The following is a 20546-nucleotide window of genomic DNA, read 5'->3' on the forward strand; positions in this document are numbered from 1 at the left end:
CGTTTTTGGAACTTGTCCTCCTGGGAGCAGATGCGGCGGAGTCGAAGGAATTGGGAGAATGGGTTGGCGTTTTTACAGGGGGCAGGATGGGAGGAGGTGTAGTCCAGTTAGCTGTGGGTGTCGGTCGGTTTGTAGTAGATGTCCGTGTTGATTCGGTCGCCTGAGATAGAAATAGAAAGGTCGAGGAAGGGGAGGGAGGAATCTGAGACTGTCCAGGTGAATTTGAGGTCGGGGTGGAAGGTGTCTCCTGAGGAGGTCATTACAATTCCTTGCTGTGGCACGTCGGAACTGGTGGTCGATGAGTTGAGCATCATACCCTTTCTAATGAGGGCGTTCCTGAGTACTTCCAGGTGCCTGTCACGTTCCTCCTCATCTGTGCAGATCCGGTGTACGCATAGGGCTTGTCCATAGAGGATGGCTGTTTTAATATGTTTTGGGTGGAAGCTGGAGAAGTGTAGCATTGTGAGGTTGTCTGTGGGTTTGCGGTAGTGTGGTGCTGAGGTGTCCGTCCTTGATGGAGATGCACGTGTCCAAGAATGAGACAGATAGTCAAGAGTAGTCTATGGTGAGTTTGATAGTAGGATGAAACTTGTCGATATCACTGTGTAGTTTTATCAGTGACTCCTCGCCATGGGTCTAGAGGAAGAAAATGTCATCAATGTACCTGGTGTATAACGTTGGTTGGAGATCCTGCGTAGAGAAGACATATTGTTCGAACCTGTGCATGAAGATGTTGGCATATTGGGGTGCAAATTTGGTCCCCATGGCTGTTCCATGTGTCTGGATGAAGAACTGGTTGTCAAAGGTGAAGACGTTGTGATCGAGGATAAAGCGGATGAATTGTAGGCTGGTGTTTGGAGATTGGTAGTTGTTGGTGCTGAGTACTGAGGCTGTTGTCGCGATGCCATCATTATGGGGGCTGCTGGTGTAGAGTGCTGAAACATCCATTGTGACGAGGAATGTTCCTGGTTCGATTGGTCTGTGGATACTGAGTTTCTGTAAGAAATCCGTAGTGTCGTGACAGAAGCTGGGGATCCCCTGTACAATAGGTTTCAAGGTGCCTTCACCATAGTTGGAGAGTTTCACACACGGGGTCCCATTGCCTGATACGATGGGACGTCCTGGTCTGTAGGCTTTGTGTATCTTTGGAAGGCAGTAGAAAGCGCCTACGCGAGAAGTAGGTCGGATGAGGACGTGTAGGGAACTCTGAAGGACTGGATCCAAAGTCCTGATTAATGTGCTTAATTCACGGGTGTGTTCTTTGGTTGGATCAGCCGGTAGTTGCCTGTAGTGTTCCTGGTTGTTCAGTTGTCAGTACACTTCCTTGCAGTAATCTGTTCTATTCTGAATGACAATGGCTTCTCCTTTATCTACTGGTTTGGTGGAAAGAATGGAGTGGGGAGTCCAGAACTAGAGGGTGTAGGTTTAGGGTGAGAGAGGGAAAGATTTGAAAGGGACCTATGGGGCAATCTTTTCACATGCGTGTATGGAATGAGCTGCCAGAGGAAGTGGTGGCGGCTGGGACGATTACAACATTTTAAAAGGCATCTGGATGGGTATAAAAACAGGAAATGTTTAGATGGATATGGGCCAAGTGCTGACAAATGGGATTAGATTAGTTGGGACATCTGGTCAGCATGGACGAGTGAGACCAAGGAGTCTCTTTCTGTGCTGTATATCTCTATGACTATGACTATCTCTGTTTTAACTATACTCAATGACCTGGCCTCCACAGCCTTCTGTGGCAATGAATTCCACACTCTCACCACTCTCTGGCTAAAGATGTTTCTATGCATTCTCAAGGGTCTTCCCTTTACTGTGCCATCTGGTCCTTGTCTCTCTGCCAATGGAAACATCTTCTCAATGTCCACAGTGTCCAGACCATTCATTATTCTGTAAGTTTCAATCAGATCCCCCTCATCCTTCTAAACTCCATCAAGTAGAGTCATAGAGATGTACAGCATGGAAACAGACCCTTCGGTCCAACTTGTCCATGCCGACCAGATATCAGTTTTTCATATGTTAAGCCTTTAATTACTGGGATCATTCTCGTGAACCTCCTCTGGACCCTCTCCAAGGCCAGTACATCCTTCCTGAGGTATGGGGCCCAAAATTGCTCTCAAAACTCTAAATGTGGTCTGACTAGGGCTTTTAAGAACCTCAAACGTACATGCCTGCTTTTATATTCTAGTCCTTTTGAGATGAATGACAACATTGAATTTGCCTTCCGAACTACCAATTCAACCTGCAAGTTTACTGTAAGAAAAACCCGGGCTAGGATTTCCAAGATCACATGCACCTCAGATTTCTGAATTTTCTCCTCATTTAAAAAATAGTCCATGCCTCTATTCTTCCTATCAAAGTGCATGATATCGCACTTTCCCACATTGTATTTCATCTGCCACTTCTTTGCCTACTCTCCTAACCTGTCTAAATCTTTCTGTAGCCTCCCCACCTGCTCAATACTACCTGCCCCTCCACCTATCTTTGTAGAGCAGTAGGTCAGCAAATGGAGTGCTTGAAGAGAAGAGAGGGGCTAAGTCAAGTACTATAAGAAAGAACAGGCAGGGCCAGGTTAATGGACATTAGAGGTCTGAAGTGTCTGAAATATTTAATGCAACAAGTATAACAAGTACATGGGACTGCGATGTAGCCATTACAGAAACTTGATTGAGGGAAGGACAAAACCTGGCTCCAGAGTTTGGATGTTTCAGACATGATAGAGAGGGATTTAAAAGAGGTGGAAGATGCCTTCTTCACTTTGCTATCTACCTGCGACTCCACTTTCAAGGAGCTATGAACCTGCACTCCAAGGTCTCTTTGTTCAGCAACACTCCCTAGGAACTTACCATTAAGTGTATAAGTCCTGCCAAGATTTGCTTTCCCAAAATGCAGCATCTCGCATTTACCTAAATTAAACTCCATCTGCCACTTCTCAGCCCATTGTAATCTGAGGTAACCTTCTTCGCTGTCCACTACACCTCCAATTTTGGTGTCATCTGCAAACTTACGAACTATACTTCTTACGCTCACATCCAAATCATTTATATAAATGATGAAAAGTAGTGCACCCAGCACCGATCCTTGTGGCACTCTACTGGTCATAGGCCTCCAGTCTCTGTCTCCTACTTTTTGAGCCAGTTCTGTATCCAAATGGCTAGTTCTCCCTGTATTCCATGAGTAGATGATAGTAAATTTAGAAAGGGACTCGTCGAAACTCTGAGACGTTTTACTATCAAGGAGGAGGATGTGTTGGATGTCTTTGAAAAACATTAAAGTATATAAGTCCTCAGGGCCTGTTGGAGGCAAGAGAGGAGATTGCTGAGACATTGACACAGATCTTTGTATATTTTTTAGCCAGAGGAAGGGTCTCCGAAGACTGGAGAATAGCTAATGTCCTTCCTTTGTTCAAGAAAGGCAACTGGGATAACCCAGAAAATCATAGGCCTTTGAGCCTCACATTAATGGTAGGGAAATTATTGAAGAAGATTCTTAGAGGCAAAATTTACTTGCATTTGGAGAAGAATGGACTTATCAGGGATAATCAGTTTGGCTTTATGCAGGGGAGGTTTTGTTTCACATACTTGATTGAATTTTTTAAGCAAGTGCCAAAAATGATTGATGAGGGCAGTGGATGTTATTTACATGGGCTATACTAAAGCATTTGACAAGCTCCTTCATGATAAATTGGTCCAAAAGGTTAAAACACATGGAATTCATGGTCAGTTGGCAAGTTAGATTCAAAATTGACTCAGTGATAGTTCTTGCAGAAGAATCATGGGTCAGGCTGAAATATGGCCTTGACGCAGAATCATAGAATGTGGCAGAAATATTTTGATTAGGGAAGGCAGTTTGAACATCTTGGTAGATCTTTTCTGAAACCTTGCCATTTAATAATATCCTTCCGATAGTAGGATGACCAGAACTGTACACAGTGCTCCAAAACTGCCGTCACTGACGTCCTGTACAACCTCAACATGAAATCCAACTCCTATACTCAATGGTCTGAGCAATTAAGGCAAACATGCTAAATGCCTTTTTAGCCACCTGTTTTCCTGTGACGCAACTTTCAAAGAAATGTGTACCTGAATTCCTACGTGTCTCTGTTCGACAATACTATCCAGTGTCCTACCATTAACCGTATAAGTCCAAAATGCATTATCTAGCATTTATGCAAATTAAACTCTATCTCCCACTCCTCAGCCCATTGGCCTAATTGATCAAGATCCCTTTGTAATTTTAGGCAACATTCTTCACTGTCCACTATATCACCAATTTTGGTGTCATCTGCAAACTTAATAATCATGCCTCCTAAATTCTTATCCAAATCAGTTATTGAGAAAGAGGAAATACAAAGTGAACAAATATTTGAAGAAATCACTTTTACTTTGTCAGGTCAATATTATTTAGTTGGAATGAAAATTTTATAGTGACCTCTATAAACTCCTCCATCCGTGATATGATCAGTGTGCCAGCTGTAATGGGAAGATCACTGTCTGAAACTAATAACAAATAATATAAATAGACATAAAGCAAAGAACTGCAGATGCTAGAGATCTAAAACATACAAAAACAGAAATTGCTGGACAAACTCAGCTGGTTCTGGCAACATCTGTAGAGAGAAAACAGAGTTAATTTTTCAAAACCAGTGTTTAGTTCTGAAGAAAGCTCACTGGACTCAGTATTAGCTCTATTTTCCTCTACAGATGCTGCTACATCTGCTGAGTTTCTCCAGTAATTTCTGCTTTAGTATGTACTATAAATAGATAATTGGCTTATCAATATCTGAGCAAAACCAAAAGGATTCTGGATCTGAAACATAAGCCTTTGTGAACACCATAAAGGAAGAATTGACACCCAGAAGACTTGTAATTCCACCACTATTTCTTTTTAGTTGTGATTTTTGCATTTCATTATGAACACTGTACTTGTGCGATAGATTGTTACACTGAAACTCCATTTATGTTTCTTGCAGGCTTAACAATCTTTGTTGCTATAGCCAAGAAATTGCCGTGTCCTGAATTGTATGATGTTGTAAATGGGTACATTAAGATTTCGGCTGAATGTACAGAAATCTTCAAGCTTCTTGATGGAGGGGGACGACCAGAAACTGAGGTGAATGCAGTTGATGTTCAATGTGAAAAGTAATGTTTTATTTGCTGCAATCAAATTTATTTACTCTTTTCAGTCTTGTCACTAGCAAAGTTTGAGCATGTGAAATATTCATGCTGTCCTCCCTTGAATTATGAAAAATATGCAACAGTCAGTTTTGGATTTTGGGGGTGGGGGGAGCAGTGAGTGGGGAAGTATAATAAAATAGGGTGGGTAAAAGAGGTGAGCATGTCAGGTCTCCCCTGTTCAGCTTTCTAGCCACCCAGGCATTTTCCCAACAATGTATTGGGTTGGAGAGTTTGCCTGCTTATATGAGGCTGGGGCCATTGTCGTCATAAATAGAAATAGAATAGAATCCCTGCAGGGCATTCAGGCCGTTCAGCCCATTGAGTACACACTAACCTTCAGAAGAGGATCCCACCCAGACCCACACCCATACCCCATATTTCCCATGGTTAACCCACCTAGCCTGCACATCCTGGGACACTATGGGCAATTTAGCATGGCCAATCCACCTAATCTGTAAATCTTTGGACTGTGGGAAGAAACCGGAGCACTTGGAGGAAACCCACGCAGACATGGACAGAATGTGCAAACTCCACATAGGTAGTCACCCAGAATTGAGCCAAGGCAGCCGTGCTAACCACTGAGCCACCATGCCACCGAAGAGCTATTTAATCACAGGTGACTTTCCGGTGTGTGGAGAAGATGCCAGTTGGTTGGAAGTAACCTCCATGAAACAGGATAGGGTAGGTAGAAGGCATGTCCATTGATTCAATAAAGGAACTGTATGCATGGGAAGACAGCCCCCATGACCTCAGTACTCTCCCTGACAGGTAACTTCGGGGGCAATAAACTTGCCCCACCCTTCACCAGTGGAAAATATTCCTGCGATCAAGCACCAATTTGATGCTTCACTGCTGTCGTATGAGCTTTTTGTCCAATTAGGTGCCTCACCATTGAAGTCCTGCCTCACCTGAGGCTGTTAGTCAGCCACAGGCAGGTAGCCTCAGGGAGCGGAGGTACATTGCTGGAGATCTAGACTGCGTAACCATGAAGAGTACCACCTGCTGGCAGACTTTCAGAAGCCATCCCTGGCCCCAAAAACCCCTAAATTCTGGACTTTAAAAGGCTCCCTTCCCCACCAACCAATCAACCAGACAGATTTTCTTGTTTCCTCATCAGAAATGTAGTAATGTTTCTTGCCTGCTGGGAAGACAGATACTTGGGCAAGTGATGTGTTGAGCCATTTATTGAAAACTGAATGGCGTTAATTAGTGATGGTTTGAGGAGGTCAGCCATGGAACCTCTCGCCCAGATCTTAATTGTTGAGGTGGTGGGAAGTGGATCAGCACCTCCCCACTCCGACCCACTAGATTATTTATCTTTCTCAGCAATATCCAGGGGAGTAAAATCACATCCGTGACGAGAGTGGGATTGAAAATATGACAGGTGAATGCAGACACTGTTTCTGATTGACCAGAGTTCTTCTGCAGGGAAATCAGTCAAGCTGTCAATCTCTTCACTGTCGGGGAGAGCACATCTTTGTATCATCTGGTAAAAAACTGTTAACTGGCCTTGTTTCCCACCTTGTACTTCCTAATGCTAAAAATAATTTGAAAGTATTCATTTCGTTCTGACTTCATCTGGCCTGGAGTTGGAGGCTGACAACCATCTTCCAAGAAGCGAGTTTTGATGCCATTTGATTTTGACGCTTTAAAGGCCAAGCTAGCTGAAATATACTAAACCTTGGCTGCTCAGACACCCTTCTGTTTGTCACAAAACAGTAATTGAACCCAACTTGTTGCAGAAGTGGCTTGAGTAAACCACTCATCCAACATTTTAAAATATATCACCATAATTTCCATCCTGAAACTTCTGAAAGGAAAAAATATAATCATAGCGAACTGATTTATTTTGTTGAATTTTTCCCTCAGATGATTCTGATTTTCCAAGCATTGGAGGCCATTTTGCTGAGGACTGCTAGTGACCTTGCACATTTTAGTGCAGTAGGGATACACATAGTGAAGACGTTGCTGCATAATTACATAAAGTTAATTTATACAGGACTCTACTCAGCAAATCACAGGTCAGTATTACAGAGAGAGCTGACAGATGTGAATAAAGGAGTTGATCTGGCAATATTTATATCTATTAGCTATAGATAATCTCAAAATGCAGAAACAAATTGAGTGCATCATTATGTATGCTCTAACTTTTATGTTTCTCTCCAGCTGATCTATTGCATTCATTTTTGATACAATGCTTAAAAAGAAAGAGCTTGCTTTTACATAGACTCAAAGTTCTCAAAACCCCAAAGCACATTAGAGCTCGTGTATTAATTTTAAGTGCAATTAATGTTGGTTTGGGGTTGAATTTGCCAGCTGATTGTGTGCTGAAGCCTCACAAACAAAGTGTGAGTGAAATTAATCTGCCATTGACCAGGATAAAGGACAATTTTCCATTCTGTCCTGAAAAATAGAATCTAAACAGCTCAAGTAGGCCTTGCTTTAAAACCTGATTTCTATCACAGCACCTATAGCATTACAGCACTCCTCAGTATGGTACTGAATTGTTAAACTGAGTTACATGTTCAAATCCATGAGAGGAACTTAAACTTACAACCTTTTGACTTAAAAGTATCATGCAGATAAGTTGATATGTCCAAACGAAATGCATAGGAAAATACAAGTATTCTATAATTGAATATTAACTGAGTCCTGAAAGAGAAATTTTAAAACGCGTGTAAACTATGGAAATTAAAATCAGAAAGTACTGAAACTACACTTCTGAGAAGGGATGACAAGATCTTTTTAAATTAGGTTAGATTCCCTACAGTATGGAAACAGGCCATTTGGCCCACCAATTTCACACCGACCCTCCAAAGAGTAACCCACCCAGACTCATTCCTGTACCCTATATTTACCCCTGACTAATGCACCTAACACTATGGGCAATTTAGCATGGCCAATTCACCTGACCTGCACACCTTTGGACTGTGGGAGGAAACAGGAGCATCCGGAGTAAACCCACGCAGACACTGGGAGAATGTGCAAACTCCACACAGATAGTCAGTCGCCTGAGGCAGGAATTGAACCTGGGTTCCTGGCGCTGTGAGGCAGCAGTTCGAACCACTGAGCCACCGTACCACCCAAAACAACCAAATACGCCTTTACTTTCTAGTGAGTTTTTGTGATCCAGAATGCATTCCTATTGGGCTGACAGAGGCATATAGGTCTCATTGTTGTCCTTGTATACTGCAAAATATTTTGATATGCAGGTATCTGAAAAGAGACAACAGATCATCATTTTATGGACAGGCTATTTGCTAGAACTCAAAGGAAGATTGTTAGGGGTGGCATGGTGGCTCAGTGATTGCCACTGCTGCCTTACAGTGCCAGGAACCCGGGTTCAATTCCAGTCTTGGGTGATTGTGTTGAGTTTGCGCAATCTCCCCGTGTCTGCATGGGTTTCCTCCAGGTGCTCCGGTTTCTTTCCACAGTCCAAAATATGCAAGTTAAATGGATTGACAATGCTAAATTATCGATAGTGTACAAATTGGTGGATTAGCCATGGGAAATGCAAGACTACAGGGAAAGGATAGAGGAGTGGGTCTGGGTGGACCACTCTTCGAAGGCTCAATATGGACTTGATGGCTCGAATGGTTTGCTTCCACACTTAAGGATCCTGTGATTAGATAAGAACGTTGTCAAGATTAACCAGACCTAAAATATGTTACCTTTGTATCCACATCCCATGAAAGAACTTAAGCAAAGTTGATCTTTCTCTGCACCATCTCTGTAGCTGTAACACTATATTTTGATGTCTGTTCTATTGCCCTGATGAACTAATGTGCAGTATAAAAACCTCCCACTTCCCTTTACCTGTGAATAGCCTCCCCAATCAACTTTTGAAAGTTCCTGTCTAATACCAACAAAATTGGCCATACTCCAATTTAGAACTTTAACTATTTGACCAATTATGATCACTTGCTGCAATGTGCACCTCACTGACACCTCAGTCACTTGCCCTGCTTTATTTTCCAACAAAAGGTCAAGTATTACTCCTTCTCTGGTAGGTATGTTCACATTTTGAATAAGAAAGGTTTTTTGTACGCACAAATTTTTCTCCATCCAAGCCCTTAACAGCACAATAGTCCTAGTCTACATTTGGTAAAATAAAATCTCCTATCATTACAACACTAGTTTTCTTACAAATATCTGAGATCTCCTTACACATTTGCATCTCAATTTCCCGCTGACTGTTTGGTGGAGCTACAATACAATCTAAACTAGGTGATTGTCCCTTTCTTATTTCTATGTTTCACCCATATAACTTCATTGGATGATCTCCCCTGAATATCATCCTAAGTACAGCTGTAATGTTCTCCCTGTCCAAAGATGCCAATATATGTGTATAAAAGTTCATTTTCTGATTCCTGAGCTGTGTAAAATCTCTGCAATATCATGAAACATTTTTTTTAATTTTAGATTTAATTTTGTTACTGAGGAACACATTTGGAGCTATACAACATCATGGTGTAGTATCAGGGTTACAGTTTGATATTTATGATAATGTTGACAGCAGTTTCAATTGATGAATTTAGAATAGTCACACATGTAATATATTCAGACAGCACTAAGTTGTACTGCCTTAGTTGTGGTTTGAAGTTTAACATTTGAAAAATACATTTCAATAAAAAGTAAATGCAGTGACAGTGCATTTGTTGTAAAACAAGTAAAGTGTATTTTCAGATTCTCAACATTTATTTTGTTTTTTTCTTCTTGTTATTAGGTATACCCGAGTGTGCTTTTGTTTGATGTCTGCAATGGTGAGCCAGGGTCCCAGTGCTGCTCGGGACTTCTTGAGCCTCTTTGATTTCAACAACAAAAAGCTGCCAAACCTATTGAAAAGTAGAGATAAACAGGTAATTGCTTCATTCTCTAATGGTTTAGTCTGTACTTAAAACCACATTTCGATATTCATAATAATGATTGTGTTCAATATTGGGTAAAATATTTCTTTATTTTTTACTGATTCGGATAGAGTCTGGGAACAGAGCTGCTAATCTAATCAATATCTGGGTCTTTAGTATGTGACATATTATCTTGCGTTAAGGAGCTGGGGCAATGTTTGGACTTTCCATATATCCTGAAACATGAGCAACTTGGTCTGGGTGTGGTTGTGATGTCACTATTATATTGAGATATCTTCATTGTATAGGTTTGCAAAGATTTTGTATTGAAACGTACCAAATAGTAAAGTAATTATAAAGCATAGTAAATTAACCAACATCCACATTTTCAAAGTTAAAATAATTTGATCCCTAAGTGAATGAAAGGTATTGAGGTTTCAAGTTCTAGTGGTCTGCCCTGTCGATTGTCATTAGCAGGAGTAGTAATGGGAGGGTACTACAGTCAGTCCTTGGACTTAATGGGATTGGAACAAAATTTACTTCTCAATGAGATGTGGGACTGCTAGAATACATGTGTAAATGGCAATACAGTGAAGACAAAATTGAACTCTAATTAGATGTTCTGTTATACTTGAATAACCTGCTGACATTCTGCATATGTTGACGTTATGCATGAATAATGATTAAGATGCTGGATGAAGTACAGAACCAAATTTTGAAAGAGGTCTTTCTACAGACTGCCAGTACACGTTGATCATTGTTACACCTCTCTGGGGTGGCACGTTGATAATCAAGTTCCTCTCTTACCAGAGTCATCACAAAATTTTAAAAAATTACCAAAGTAGGTAAAGTTCCCAATTTATGTGTTGGATAAACCCAGACTCATAGAAAACCTGGAGCAGGGTTTATATTTAACAAGAACTGCTATTTCTTCCAAATAAGTAGATTCTAGCTACAGATAATCAACCATGTATAAGTTTATTAGTTAAAATTCTTTCTAAGATTCCCTATGCTTACATAGAGACGGACAAAAAAAAAGTCTTACAGGTAAAGGGGAAAAAAATTGAGAAAGTAATTCAATGACTCCAGTCTACAGGGTTTGCTTTTAGTTGCCAAGATTTTCCGTTATTTAATCTCTCTTTGCCAGGTTCTTTTCACTTCCCAGGAGGTATAGGTGATTGGTACACTAACTATAATGTCTCTTAGTTATTGGTTAGAGGCAACAGCTTACAGCAACTGGTGAGGGGAAAATACGTTAGCTTAATCCAGGCTTTAGGTATTTTACTGGAGAGAAAGACACACCATCTGCTCTTATAGCAGTCCAAAAGCTTCTGTCAGTATTGATCATGCTCACAAGCTGTTTAGCTAACTGGGAGCCAAACAGGTGGTTCTTGACAGGTTGGTGGTCCCAACTTCACAGAACAAACTCTGACGAATCTCACTTTGTACTCACTCTGGTGTTGGTCCATCCACAAAAAGCCTTCTCTACGGCTTGAACAAAGCTGCAGTGTAAACTTGACTCGCAATCTGTTTCAGTAACTTGCTGTTTAAAAGCCACTGCTTCCATAATCCAGGTTGTTTAGGAACACTGAGTCCTGGATTGGTTTATCCCACTGAGGCATGGAAGAATTGGTAAGGTGAAGGAACCTTGAATGACAAGAGATGTGGAATATTTAGTCGAGAGGAAGAAGGAAGCTTAGTTAAGGTTGAGGAAGGAAGGATCAGACAGGGCTCTAGAGGGTTACAAGGTAGCCAGGAAGGAACTCAAGAATGGACTTAGGAGAGCTAGAAGAGGGCATGTAAAAGCCTTGACGGTCGGGATAAAGGAAACACCAAGGCGTTCTGCACTTATGTGAGGAACAAAAGGATGGCCAGAGTGAGGGTAGGGCCGATCAGGGGTACTGGAGGGAACTTGTGCCTGGAGGCAGGGGAGGTCCTTAATGAGTGCTTTGATTCAGTATTCACTCATGTGAAAGGGACCTTGTTGTTTCCGAGGACAGCGTGAAGCAGGCTGATATGTTTGAACAGGTTGATGTTAAGAAGGAGGATATGCTGAAAATTTTGAAAAACATGAGGATAGATAAGACCCCAGGGCTTGACTGGATATACCCAAGGTTACTATGGGAAACAAGGGAAGAGATTGCTATGCCTTTGGCGATAATGTTTGCATCCTCACTGTGCACTGAAGTAGTACTAGATGATTGGGGGGTGGCAAATGTTATTCTCTTGTTCAAGAAAGGGAATAGCGATAACCCTGGGAATTACTGACCAGTCAGCCTTTCGTCTGTGGTGGGCAAATAATTGGAGAGGATTCTGAAACATAGAATTTATGATTATTTGGAAAACCATAGTTTGGTTAGAGAGAGTCAGCATGGCTTTGTGAGCAGCAGGTCATGCCTCACAAGCCTCGTTGAATTCTTTGAGGATGTGACAAAACACATTGAGGAAGGTAGAGCAGTGGATGTGGTGTACATGGATTTTAGGAAGGCATTTGATATGGTTCCCCATAGTTGGCTTATTCAGAAAGTAAGGATAGATGGAAATTTGGCTGTCTGGATACAGAATTGGCTGGCCTGTAGAAGACAGAGTGTAGTAGTAGATGGAAAGTATTCAGTCTGGAGCTCGGTGACCAGTGGTGATCCACAGGGATCTGGGGGGAACCTCTGTTCTTTGTGATTTTTATAAATGACTTGGATGAGGAAGTGGAAGGGCGAGTTAATAAGTTTGCTGATGACACAAATGTTAGTGGAATTTTGGATAATGTAAAGGGCTGTTGTAGGTTGCAACGGGTCATTGACAGGATGCAGAGCCGGGCTGAGAAGTGGCAGGTGGAGTTCAACCTGGAAAAATGTGAAGTGATTCATTTTGAAAGGTTGAATTTGAATACAGATTACAAGGTTAAAGCAGGATTTGGTAGTGTGGAGAAACAGAAGGATGTTAGGATCCACGTCCATAGATCCCTCAAAGTTGCCACCCATGTTGATAGGGTTGTTAAGAAGGCATATGGTGTGTTGGCTTTCATTAGCAGGGGTGTTGAGTTTAAGAGCCGTGAGGTTGTGCTGCTGCTCCATAAAGCCCTGGTTAGACCACACTTGGAATATTGTGTTCAGTTCTGGTTGCCTCATTATTGGAAGGATATGGAAGCTTTAGAGAGGGTGCGAGGAGATTTACCAGGATGCTGGAGGGTGTGTCTTATGAAGAAAGGTTGAGGGAGCAAAGACGTTCTCATTGGAATGAAGAAGGGTGAGAGGTGTCTTCATAGAAGTGTACAAGATAATGAGAGGCATAGATAGAGTGGATCACCAGAGACTTTTTTCCTAGGCAGAAATGGCTATCACAAGGGGGCATAATTTTAAGGTGATTGGGGAGATGCCAGAGGTGAGTTCTTTACAAAGAGAGTGATTGGTGCATGGAATGCACTGCCAGTGATTATAGTAGAGTCAGATACATGAGGGACAGTTAAACGAGTCTTGGATAGGCACAGGGATGATAATAAAATGAAGAGCGTGTAGGTTAGTTTGATCTTAGAGTAGGATCAAAGTTAGGCAAAACATTGAGGGTCGAAGGACCTGTATTGTGCTGTATTATTCTACGTTCTATGTAAAAAGTTGTTTTCCCAGTTCAGTCCCAATCAAAATTACAGAAAAATAAAGACATAAGATCATTAGAATTAAACAGCCCCTACATTTTCCAAAACAGCATACATGTTTGAAATGGGGCTAGCTACAGAAGACTCCTGCACTATCTGCCTATCTCTCTTAGCTTTTTCTGGAGTTAACCCATCTATGTGACTGTATCTGCCCCCCCCCCCCCCCCCATAACTGCCATCCATCACACCCCCTTGGTCTTGTAAATTCCTCATTGTCTCCAACTGCCTCTCCAACCGATCCATTCAACCTGATAGGATTTGCAACTAATGGCATTTGTTGTAGATATATTCCTCAGTAACCTATAAACTCTCCCTAAACTCCTACATCCGACAGAGAACATATCACTCTACTCAGGGCCATTTTTGCTTCTTTCAATATACAAACCCAGAAGACAACACTGTCTTATTCCTCTACAAAACACTGCTCCAGGTTAAATTAATACTTATGGTTTATATTTTTAAGTTTAATCAAGAAACGTAGCTCAATAAAACATATAATCAAGTAAGAGCCCACTCTACTCACTACTGCAGACTTATTTTAAGGCCATGCTTAAAACACCCACTTATCTGTTTCTATGCTGTGACCTCTCCTGACAGGTTCCTCCAAGATCAGTTATGAATTTCGCTGTTTTTTCATTTTCCCAGACGCATTCCAATGTCCAGCGATACATGATTTCAACAGCAAAGGCAGTAACTTCAAACTCTGTCAGTCTCTCTCTCTCTCTCTCTCTCTCTCTCTCTCCTGCACTGACCTCACCATGTGCTTCCTTTGCCTGTTCTTCTCCCTTTTCAAACTGCTGTTGTTTTAACTTTTTTTTCTCCAAAGTTCCAAAACAATGCACAGCATATAAACCGGTAATTGCTGCTCCTGAAGTTCGAGGAAATCGCTTCCAACACCTAAAATACCTCAAAAAAAGGAGAAGCTGTTATCTTCACAGATGCTGCCAGACCTGCTGAGCTTTTCTAGCAATTTTTGGTGTTGGTTCTGATTAACAGCATCTACAGTCCTTTTGTTTTTTATTTAGGGTAGACGTTCAAATTAGTGTACTTCTAGCTGCCGATTTATTTTAAAGATGCCATTGTAAAGTACCCTTAACTGCACCTGTGTTTGACATTGGCACAAATCAATAGAGAGAAATTCAGAATATTTAAGCACCCTGTTTAATATTTACATATTTGCAGGCCAAAGCACATTTCATTAGAAAGTACATAATAGAAAGTATATAATGATTTGATATGAAATATCTGTAGGACGTTCATGCAAGCTGTGGCTATATTTAAAAGTAAATCATAGAATCCCACCCTGTGGACGCAGGCCATTCAGCCCATCACATCTACACTAATGCTTTGAAGTGCATCCCACCCGGACGAACCTCCCTAATCTATCCCTGTAACCCCATGTTTCCTATGGCTAATCCACATAGACTTTGAATCCCTGAAGAGAATTTAGCATTACCAATCCACCTAACTTGCACATCTTTGGACTATGGGAGGAAACCAGAGCACCCATAGTAAACCCATACAAATGCAGGGAGAACGTGAAGTATATCACATGCGACATTGGTAGCAGTGGGATTCAAACCCAAGTCAGTAGAGTCTGGAGCTTAAATCCAGCATCTTAGACCGTTTAGCCATGCTACCTCATGATAGAATCATTCTATATTGCTTCTGTTGCTTTATTCATAAAAATATATAATAGTATACATGAATATTTTGTATGTACAAAGATAGCTCAGTAGAAATTTATTGTAATAATTCAGTCAAAATAGTGTATGGTTTAGGACACAAAGATAAATATGACAAGTACTGTGGATCTGCTCACTGCTGGAAATGTTAATACAGCATTCTACAAATGTCAATGTTTTAGGATACTGGTCATTACTGCAGACACTATGACATATCAGAGAGGAGGAAATCACTTGGGCACCTTATTCCAGGAGGCAGTATCACCACTGAGAATAGATTCTTCTGATTCTATCATTAGACAGAGAAAAAAGTGCACACTTGTGAGTGAGGCCAATTATAGGGGTTAGGAGCCTCAGTTGTTGTAATTGTTCAGCAGGGTTGAGATTCTTTTAATTCATGTGAAGTTGAAGATATGGTTGATATATCTTTTATTTTAGCATTTGGATTTTGAACTAGTGGCATGTGGGCTTTGGTTTCTGTGTGTGATGGAGTTTTGGTATTTTCCTTATCAGTATTTCTGGAGCTTTTTGTTTTGTAAAAACAAGTATGAGAGCGCAAGAGCTCCTGGAGTGATAATGGAAAATATTTCCTATTGAGAGAATATATTACAATTAGACAAAGCAAGCATTGAAAAACATTAGCTTTCTTTAGATTTAGAAGAATCTGGAATTGATTTTCTTTTGCTTAGGGAAACAAAGCAGAGCTTGGAATGTTTTTGGTCATAGTCATAGAGTCATACAGCTGTGGAAAAAGACCCTTCGGTCCAACCAGTCCATATCAAACTTAATCTCAAACTAAACTAGCCTCACCTGTCTGCTCCTGGCCCATATCTGTCCAAACCTTCCTTATTCATCTACCTATCCAAATGTCTTTTAAAAGTTATAATTGTACCCGCATCCACCACTACCTCAAGAAGTTCATTCCACATGCGAACCACCCTCTACGTAAAACAATTGCCTCTCATGTCTTTTATGAATCTCTCTCTTCTCACCTTAAAAATTTGACCCCTGGTCTTGAAATCACCCATCCTTGGGAAAAGACAATTACTATTAACTTTATCTATACCTCTCATTATTTTATTAACTTCTAACAAGGTCACCTCTCAACCTCCTGCGCTGCAGTGAAAAAAGTCCCAGCCTATCCAGCCTTTATTTATAACTCAAGCCTTCCACACCCAGCAACATCCTGGTAAATCTCTTCTGAATCCTCTCCAGTTTGATAATATCCTTCCTACAACTGGATAACCAGAACTAGACGCAGTGTTCCAGAAGAGGCCTTACTAATGTCCTGCATAACCTCAACAAAACCTCCCAACTCCTATATTCAAAGTACTGAGCAAAGAAGGCAAATATGTCAAACGCCTTTTTAACCCTCCTATTTATATATGATGCAAACTTAAAAGAATTATGCACCTGCCCCCCAAGGCCCCTCTGTTCTACCACACTACCCAAGGCCTTACCACTAATGGTATAAGTTATACCCTTGTTTTTCGATACAAAATGCAATGCCTCACGTTTATCCGGATTGAACTCCATCTGCCATTTTTAAGCCCATTGACATCCCATTGTAATCTTAGAAAACCTTCTTCAGTGGCCACTGCGCCATTAAATTTGGTATCGTCTGCAAACTTAATAACTGTGCCTTCTATATTCCTATCCAAAACATTTATATATATGACAAACAAAAGAAGTCCCAGAACCAATCCCTGTGGAACACCGCTGGTCGCAGGCCTCCAGTCCGAATAACATCCCTCTACCATCACTGTCGTCTCCTGCCATTAAGCCAATAATATATCCAATTGGTAAGATCATCCTGAATCCCATGTGACCTAACTTTCCTAATTAGACAACCATGTGAAGCATTATCAAAGGCAAAAATAATCCTAAAATCCAAAAAAATGTCTACTGCTCATCCATCACCCATCTTTTTGGTAACTTCCTCAAAAAACTCAACCAAGTTTGTGAAACACGATTCTTCTCACATAAAACCATGCTAATTCTCCCTAATCAATTTTTTCCTCTCTGAATGTCCATAAGTCCTACCTTTTATAATCACCTTCAATAATTTACCCACGGCTGAAGTAAACTCACAGGTCTGTAGTTCCTTGATTTCTTCAGTTTGCAGAAGTTTCTGTTGAATGTAAATGTAAGAATAAAGAAAGGAGTTTAGCTCTCTGTAAAGGTTTTATTTTGAAATTCTAGTCCAAAAGTGTTTAGTTAGAACTCTGAGGAGGTTATTTGAAGCTGAGAAAGTCTAAGCTCCATTGTATGATTAATCAAAGAAAAGCTTATTAAACTCTCATAACCTGAAATTAAAGGAAATAGTTAAATCAAACCTAAAGATGTGCTATAAAAGAAAGCTGTTTGGTATTTGATTACTGTAAAGTGATAGTGTTTTGTGATGGTTAAGATTGTATTTTTAAATGTTATGTATATATAGTTGATTTAATCTATTTTACCTTCATTTCTTTTGTGTAATAAATCTGTTTTACTGATAAAATCAAATCTGCAGCATTGTGTGAGAGTGCTTAAGTGAACGACCACCTCGTTAAGTACATATTCAAAAATCTATCAAACCAAATTTCATTCTGGGATCTTACTTTTCCAATAGAGAAATCAGCTGGATTCCAATAAGCAGCTTGGCAACAGAGGAAATTCTTTATTCGCTGGTCATGCTTCTCAGAGCTATGTAACTCTCACATATAGTGCGTTGTTGGTATCTTTTCCAGGCATTTGTAGCAGTAGCTCCAAGTATGGACGTTATTAAGATTGAACCTTTTTCTTTGTCATTCCTGAGTAAAAATATGCTGTTAAAAAATACTATTTTTTAAATGCGCTACAGCCAGCCCAGTGGGGACAGATTAGGATTTTTAGAGGGCAGTAGTGGGTAATGAACAGGGGAGGAGTAACTGGGGGTGTGAGGAGATTTAATCTCCAAAGACAGATGTTGGAAGCTCATTGAATATTTCTAAAAGTATTTCTGCAAAAATACACATCTTTTTACATTGTTTTAAATAATCTCTTTAGAATTGGTATTTTTAATGATATTATGTCTTTCACTCTAGGGGATGCCTGATGTACGCATGGCTTATATCCAGTTCACAGTTTCTTTTTTGATAGCTGGTGACGACAATACCATTAGCCAAGTTCTGGGCTTAAAAGGTATTTTCAATTAGATTAATCCACTATTTTATAAATCCCTGAAATAAAAATGATCAAAATAGATTCCAGACAGTTTGTGTAAACAAGTTTTTGTTAGTATGGAGCAACCTGTTGTGAATATGTGGGGCTACAGCACAGGACACTGCCAAGGTTAAAAAGAGATTGAGAGAAAAGCAAATCATTCAAAATGAGATAATCGATTTGAAGATTATAACTGGAAAGAACTGAAGATCAGTAGTTTTGAAACCTTTTGGAAATGATGTGTTGGCATAGTACTTCAAGTGATAAATCAATAAAATGCAGGGGGAGGAAAGTGTATGTACAACAGTGCCTCAGGATGTCAAGACAATAGTGAAGATATTTGGGAATAGTGATGTTTGTATCAACCATAAGTTGGAAAAAAGAAAAGTTGTAAAAATGATTAGTTAATTACTAGTTAAAAACCACATTGAACTAAATTGTGCTTTTTTTAAAAAGATTTCATTACAGACATTTTCAGTTCTGGACTGAAAGAAGATCGGATTTCTATCATAAATTTACTTCTGTCAACTTTAAGAACAAAGGTTTGTTGGTTTGGATTCTGAATTTTTACTGAAAGGTTTTTGCAAGGTTTGTGAAGGTTTGTAACTCAGGTTGAGGTTTAGGGTGTAGGTTTGCTCGCTGCGCTGTAGGTTTGATATCCAGACATTTCATTACCTGGCTAGGTAACATCATCAATGGCGACCTCCAAGTGAAGCGAAGCTGTTGTCTCCTGCTTTCTGTTTATATCTTTCTCCTGGATGGGGTTCCTGGGGTTTGTGGTGATGTCATTTCCAGTTCGTTTTCTGAGGGGTTGATAGATGGCATCTAGATCTATGTGTTTGTTTATGGCGTTGTGGTTGGAGTGCCAGGCCTCTAGGAAATCCTAGTAGCACACAAACCCACCAACACTCTCAAACAAAAACTAACAAACTTAGAAGATCCAGTACAACCCATGGACAAAACCAACGTCATCTACAAAATTCCATGCAAAGACTGCCACAAACACTACGTAGGACAAACAGGAAGAAAGTTAGCCGCCAGGATACACGAACACCAGCTAGCCACAAAAAGACACGACCCTCTCTCCCTCGTAGCCCTACACACGGATGAAAAAAACCACCATTTCGACTGGGACAACACATCTATACTGGGACAGGCTAAGCAAAGACATGCCAGAGATTTCCTAGAGGCCTGGCACTCCAACCACAACGCCATAAACAAACACATAGATCTAAATGCCATCTATTAACCCCTCAGCAAACAAACAGGAAATGACATCACCACAAATCCCAGGAACCCCATCCAGGAGAAAGATATAAATAGAAAGCAGGAGACCTTCACTTGGAGGTCGCCACTGATGATATTACCTAGCCAGGTAATGAAACATCTGGATATCAAACCTACAGCTCAGTGAGCAAACTTACACCCTAAACTGAAAGGTTATTAATGTTGCTTTGCCAGCACCCAATTATTTTTTGTTATTGTGTGAATTGGGAGAGGTAACTGAGCAAAAAACTGTTAGCAGTAAATTGTAAAGATTAACAGAAGATCATTTGCACTAATGCCTTAATAATGCCATCAGTGAGACAGGGGTGGGGGTGGGGAGAAAGTACAATAGCGGAGAGTACAATAGGTGAATGGGGGTGGGGATGGAGGTGACTCATTCACATTACTGCAATTTCTCTACCACTGTAAACAAACATTTTGCATCATTAATGTTACAGCCGTGGTGTAGTGTTGATACATAAAGTTATTATTTTCGCTAGATGTAAGGTTAAGGGAGAAGATTACAGGTTAATGGATTGGATTTTCCTTTCTCAGTCATAGAAACACAAATTATTAAGATATGTCAATTTAAGACTGAGATGAGGAGGAATTTCTTCTCTGATGGTTATGAGTCTTTCAAACAGAAAGGTATGGGATGGGGAGCTTGTGTATATTGAAGGAAGAAATTGATAGGTAGATTCTGATTAGGTAAAAACAAGGACTGCAGATGCTGGAA

The 20546-nt window shown here is 40.5% G+C and overlaps 1 protein-coding gene across 2 annotated transcripts in view; it reads left to right on the plus strand.

Annotated features, from left to right (window-relative positions):
• Positions 1-20546, plus strand: part of urb1 (URB1 ribosome biogenesis homolog) — a 124961-nt gene that overhangs the window by 4588 nt on the left and 99827 nt on the right. For both annotated transcript variants that reach the window (XM_043701199.1, XM_043701201.1), the window contains exons 3-7: positions 4976-5115; positions 7050-7201; positions 9907-10039; positions 18427-18523; positions 19001-19086. In XM_043701199.1, coding sequence (XP_043557134.1) covers positions 4976-5115; positions 7050-7201; positions 9907-10039; positions 18427-18523; positions 19001-19086 — 608 coding nt within the window. The remainder of the gene's footprint in view (positions 1-4975; positions 5116-7049; positions 7202-9906; positions 10040-18426; positions 18524-19000; positions 19087-20546) is intronic.

This window comes from Chiloscyllium plagiosum, chromosome 12 (assembly GCF_004010195.1).
Source record: "Chiloscyllium plagiosum isolate BGI_BamShark_2017 chromosome 12, ASM401019v2, whole genome shotgun sequence".
Taxonomy (NCBI): Eukaryota; Metazoa; Chordata; class Chondrichthyes; order Orectolobiformes; family Hemiscylliidae; genus Chiloscyllium; species Chiloscyllium plagiosum.